The sequence below is a fragment of the Spea bombifrons genome, chromosome 2, assembly GCF_027358695.1.
Source record: "Spea bombifrons isolate aSpeBom1 chromosome 2, aSpeBom1.2.pri, whole genome shotgun sequence".
Taxonomy (NCBI): Eukaryota; Metazoa; Chordata; class Amphibia; order Anura; family Pelobatidae; genus Spea; species Spea bombifrons.
In genome coordinates, this window is record NC_071088.1 from 135707483 (window position 1) to 135713682 (window position 6200).

Consider the following 6200-nt stretch of genomic DNA (forward strand, 5'->3'; position numbering starts at 1 on the left):
CCCGGAGCGCCGGAGTTACATGACCTTCAGGTGCAGGCAGCGTGCATCGCACAGACACTCACCGGCTGCCAGAGAGGAGGATCCCCCGCAGTGCTGCTGGCCGGTACTTCCGCTGGGGCTTCTATGGTGGAGTACCAGAAAGTCATGTAACACTGGCGCTCCGGCATAGAAGCCCCAGTGGAAGTGCCAGCAGCGGAGGCTGTCTGCGCCCATCACGCAGATGTCCACTGGCTGCAGCGCTGCGGGGGACCTGAATCCTAACCCTGCTGCTTGCTAAATAAAAAAGAAAAGAAAAAACACCTGCCGAGCGCCCGGAACTGCATGTTCCTGGTGTCGGGCGTTACGAATTACGCTAAACCCCGATTATAGGCAAATACGGTATTTTTCTTTTATTTCTCATACGTTCGACTGAATATACGTTGTCCATTGGCATGTGTGGGTTAAAGTTGAATTGAATTTTGAATCCCTTGAGGGTACTTTAAAATCTGCAATGTTGCAGTTAAAGGGTTTATAAGGGGGAGCCACTAGGAAGACTAGGAAGTTTACATTAATAATGTTAAAACACATAATGGGGAAAAGGCTTTCCAATTGTGGATAAGTAGACTTTGTGCGCTGGGGCGCTGTCATGCTAGAATAGAAAAAGATCTTCTCCAAGCTGGAAGCCGAGCATTGTCCACAGTGCCTTGGTCTGCTGAAGCATTAAAATTTCCCTGCACTGGAAGTAAGGGGCCAAAAACCCTGATATCAATAATCAAAATCGTCCCAATGTAGTGGTGCTCAAAGCAAGCTCCATAAAGACATGGTTGGATGAGTTTGGTGTGGAAGAACTTGACCTCAATTCCATCAAGTACCTTTGGGGTGAACTGGAATGGAGATTGCCAGCCGGGCGTCTCATCCAACATCGGTACCTGACCTCACAAATACACCTGGATGTATGGGCAAAAATTCCCACAGAAACTCTTCAAAATCCTGTGGAAAGCCTTCCCAGAAGAGTGGAAGCTGTTATTAATGTCGATGTATTTAGACTGCAATGTCATAAAAGTCCCTATTGGTCAAGCCCTGCCCTCGGAGATTACACGTCCGTGATCTCAGTCACTGGGAGATAAGATTTATTGTTACAAAAGAAAAACAAAGAAACATAGAATTTGCCCCCAAATCAGACCTATTCATCCAGAGAGCCAAAATAATGCAATTATCCCATAATGTGGGACCTTAAAATAATGTAGCTTCTCCATGCAGCATTCTCTTTGTGTGCTGATTCACAGTAATTATGTTTATATATGAATATATTAATATATATATTTGATTTATACGCATTTTCACCCCCTCAAAGTATCTGAGCAGATAGTTTGTGTTAGCAGATAGTCTGCTAGTTCTGCAATTAGAGGTGTTAGAAAGAGCGCGTGTGTGCGTCGCTAGAAAAGTTACAAATTACAGACCTCGTTAGGAAGATATTTCTCCCTTTGAGATTTACACCTAAGATACTTACAGAACAAAACTAACCAATTATTACCCAAAGTCTCTAGTGAGCAGAGTCAGCAGCTTCTCACATCTATAAATACAGTGGGAAATAGCAGGGCTTCCGACACTAAAGCCGCTCATGAATGATGCCAACTGGCTGCACATCAAAAGGTAAGAAGTTATATATATTTATTAATATTATTCTATCTTTTTTCTGATTCAATCTGGTTAATGCAGATTAGCTAACATAAAATGTACTGTGTGTTTAGTGAATTAAAATACCCGGGGGGAGAGGAAAGATGGGATAGAAACATTTAAATACATAAAGGAACTTAAAGTGCAGGAGGGAACTTTACTTAAATGAGTTAAAAGAATCTAAAGCTAGAGGCTCAGGTGGAAGGTAAGCCTCCCAGCAGAAGTGGTAGAGGGTAATACAGTGAGGGTATTAAACATGCATGGGATCGGCATACAGCTCCTGAATCTAAGACGAGACCAACGACTGATTAAGGTTTGAGTCTTTACAAGAAAAAAACAGGAAGACTAGAAGGGCAGAATGATTCTTATCTGAACTGGTTTTCGGAGGTAAACACATGGTAATAAAAATGGTAAATTAGGAAATGCTTTTAAATAGTCGTTGTGAGTAAGATCTCGCCTTCATTAATTTACTCTTCCTGTTTTAAGTTGAAACATATTTAGAACTCAGAATTTGATACTTGCCCTTACCTCAACACTGTAATAAATATTGATCTTTAATTTATATAGTGCTGAAAAAATGACACAGCGTTGTACAACAAGTTATACTAACACCGACAAGTCATTTCATTTAAATAGCCATTGGAATCTAAAAGATTGTAAGCTCTTTGAGCAAGGCCCTCCTCACCTGTTGTCTCTGTAAGTCACTTTGTTATGTTACATACTACTTGTTATGTCCTGTCCACCCATTGTACAGCGCTACGGAATTTGATGGCGCTATAGAACTATTCGGCCGACACAATTCTAATAATTACCTGGGCCTCTAAATCCATGGTAATCCTCGCACTTTCCAATCTAATTATTACACCCAAGTTCTAACCGTATGGTTTCCAGAAAACAGGAGAGAAATAGTAAAAAATCAACTAAAAAAATTAATGCTTTCTGTTAAAATGGGGTTTAATTTGGTGCTGAGGAAAAAAAGGTAGCAAGATGTGAAATTCCATTTATTCACTAATATGAATATTATATTCATCAGCTCCTATAACTATTGTATGTACGTATGTATAAAGGTGCAGGAGGACCTAAATAAATGTATCCAGAGTCCATTTCATTGTATCCACTTGGTATTAAATGTATTATTTGGGTCAATGATTTATAGATTTCGGAACTATAACTATAAAACGCATTACATTTATATAGTATACATTAGGTGAGCAGATCCCTTTTATCTTTAATCATGTTATATGGAATACATATTAACATTTTACGACCTTCCGTTTAGTTTAAAGTATAGTTATAGAGGAACTTTGGCTGAATCTTCTAGTATTAGCCTCTGTTTTAATCACATTTATAAGAAATTCTTGAATTTATCCGATTATACCCCCCCGAAAAAAAACTATTAATATAAGGGTTGGGTGTAGGTTATTTTTTATTATTTTATTACTAGTATTAAGGAAATATGTAATAATTGGGGAAATTATTACTAAAAATAGTTTAAATAACGTGGTGCAACTAAGTTTAAGTCTTATTTCTTGAAAAATATGGATATTTCTCATAATCTCATAATGTACTAACATGTTCTGTTGAAAGATTCTTCGAGGTACTAAAATTCATATTATATTTTTCTACATAACGATAAAAATGTTTAGTAATGCAGAGTCTGCGTAAGATTCCTTATTATACCACGTTATGGCTACTCTTTTATGTAGTGGTGCATTTTGAGCCCTCTTTTACCTCAAAGGGTAATTTTACCCTCTGTCAGTTCTAATTTTCTTGGACCTTTTGAATGTATGGACAATATAAATACATTTTAAAATAAATAAATTAATAATAATAATAATTACAACAAAAAAGAATATATATAAATTAAAAAAGAGTAAGACCGGTAATAATAATAATAATATTCATTTTGAGGTCACTGTCATGTCTTCTTGCGTATTCATTTTTTTAGACCAAAACAAGCAGAAAAAATGGTTATATTTGTTATTTTATTAATTTAACACAATCTATTTTTTTTTTTACCTAAAATTGTAATCTGTTGTATGAGAGTATTTCAGAAAATGCCTTCCAAATAATGCAAATTTCTGTTTTCCTGTGAGTTTTATCCTCATACTACCAATCATACATTATATATATTTTTTTAAAATAACCTCTTTCTAGTGTCGCAAAATTTAGAAGGCCCTTATATATATATATTCCATATTTGTGATTAATTAAATACTTTTTTTATTTGAGCCCTTAGATTTTCTATTTTAAAATATATTGTCGCTTTTAATGAAATGTTCTATTGAATCCATTTATTACATGGATTTTTTCATGTTGACAAATTACCGTTATTATACAATTAATATTAGTATTAATAGAGCCTTCGGAAAATAATATAAACACATTTTTGAGTTTCATGAATTAATTATAAGGGTCTCTGTTTTATGCCTTTGCCTTGTGATGAAAAATGACCAAAACTATATTGATGTCCATGGAAAGAAAGAATTTCTGTGCTACATTTTCTAAATATTTATGTGTTTTTTTTCATGTGTTTTTCCACCAGTGTTTTTAACCACGGACGCGCTGAGTCAATGGGCAATTATTCTGGAGTTTCCGAGTTCCATCTCGTTGGTTTTCCAGGAGCCTCAGAAAAGCTCTACCTTCTGATATCGTTAACAATGTTCCTTATTTATACCGTTGTGCTTTTCTCAAACGGCACCGTAATATTGCTGATTATTCTAAAGGAGCACCTACACCAGCCGATGTATATTTTTATCGCAAACCTTGCCTTTTCTGACCTGCTTTTCGACACAATCACATTACCTAAAATCATCGCCAAGTATTGGTTTGGAGCAGAAACGATTTCCTTCTCCAGCTGTTTATTCCAGATGTTTTGTGTCCATTTCCTTGGATCATTTGATTCCTTTATTATCATGCTCATGGCTGTCGACCGATACATTGCCATTTGCATACCGCTGCGTTATCCCTTAATAATCACTCATAAAGCAACGGCCATTTTATGCTGGACCTTCTGGATCTTGGCCGCGTCTGCGTCATTGTTCAATAACATCTTGTTCATCCCCTTGCCCTTCTGTGGGCCGAATAAAATCAAAAGCTGCTTCTGCTCGGTCTCTTCACTGTTCCCTTTGGCGTGCCAAGATGTCACCTCCGTCCGCCAAAAAATATTAGTCAATGCCATGATTGTGCTTCTTGCCCCTCTGGGCTTCATCCTATTGTCCTACGTCTTCATACTCTGGTCGGTCAAAACGTCTGTCCACTCTGAGAACTGGCAGAAGGCTTTCTACACCTGCACCACACACCTGATCATCATTGGGATGTACTTTGTGCCTCGAGTGTTTGTATATTTCGCAAACTACGTCCGTCTAATTCTCAATGCCGATATAAATGTGCTTCTTCTTTGCCTCTATTCTTACTTGCCGCATTTGGCCAACCCCGTCATATACTGTTTGCGAACGGAAGAAATCAAACGAACTCTCGCAAAAGCTTTTAAAATCAAAATCAAAGTCAATGTCAAATGAAATTTGCCAGGACTCCAATTAATTTAATGTTAAACAATATTTTAACTAAATTCTGCTCGTTTAATGATAGCTAAATCTGTGGAGTCTCTAAATCATTTGGTGAAAATGTTTGGATTAAGCCACAATGACCTTATTTAAAAAAAATATATATATATATATATAGATATATTCATAATTCTGAGACACAAAATTATGGTATAATGTTGAAAACGTAAAGACAAGTTTTTTTTATTTTTATTGATACAAAATTATATTAAAAATAACAGACACCAAATATAGACTGATGACTCTATATTACCAAATTTTGCCCATGTTAACTCCTCCTGACAACATGAGGAACACATTAAAAAGGGATGTAACTCATTATATTCAGAGATAATTATCTCATTGATAATATCCAAGCAATTAATCTATAAGTGTAAACTGAAGGCCCTCACAAATAAAGGCCAAGACCCCAATAAACTGGAGGCTTTTATCTTTGGGCTAACTTAAATGAAGAGTAGGGACCGTGAAAACCTACAATGCAGTACTTGCCCTCATCCACTCTTGATCATGAAGTTTATTTGTGTTCTTTAAGTTACCTTCTTGCCTTCACGTGTGAGGTCTTTCAGTTGATGAACGCTACTGTGGTATGGATCAGCCACATGCATGTAAGTCCACCAGGGCTTCTCAGTGGAATCTCAGTGGTGGTGTTTGGGGCCATATTTACCGCAAGGTAAAAGGAACAGATAGTTCCTGTCATGGCTCACTTGTAGAGGTCACTGCTTTCTTACAGGTGTCCATAGCAGTTTGGGGCCCTCAATAGCTACACATTAATTATTTTAGGTAATAACCTGGTGGGTCAGAAGACGTGCTTATTCCTACCGATCTGACGTTGTGCACACCGGCATATGCTGCTGTTGGCAGGATAGCCAATCTGGGTTTAGAGGCCCACTAAGGCTTGTCCAGGGCCCATTGTCATTAACATATAGTTTAATAAGATATAGTGTAATAACGATACTGAAAAGTGCTATAAATTAAAAA

The 6200-nt window shown here is 37.0% G+C and overlaps 1 protein-coding gene across 1 annotated transcript; it reads left to right on the forward strand.

Annotated features, from left to right (window-relative positions):
- Nucleotides 1-4210: 4210 nt before the first annotated feature.
- On the forward strand, nt 4211-5226 carry LOC128475396 (olfactory receptor 4S1-like). Its single transcript, XM_053457894.1, has one exon. The coding sequence runs from the start codon at nt 4230-4232 to the stop codon at nt 5175-5177; it is 948 nt and encodes a 315-aa protein (XP_053313869.1). The 5' UTR covers nt 4211-4229; the 3' UTR covers nt 5178-5226.
- Nucleotides 5227-6200: the final 974 nt, after the last annotated feature.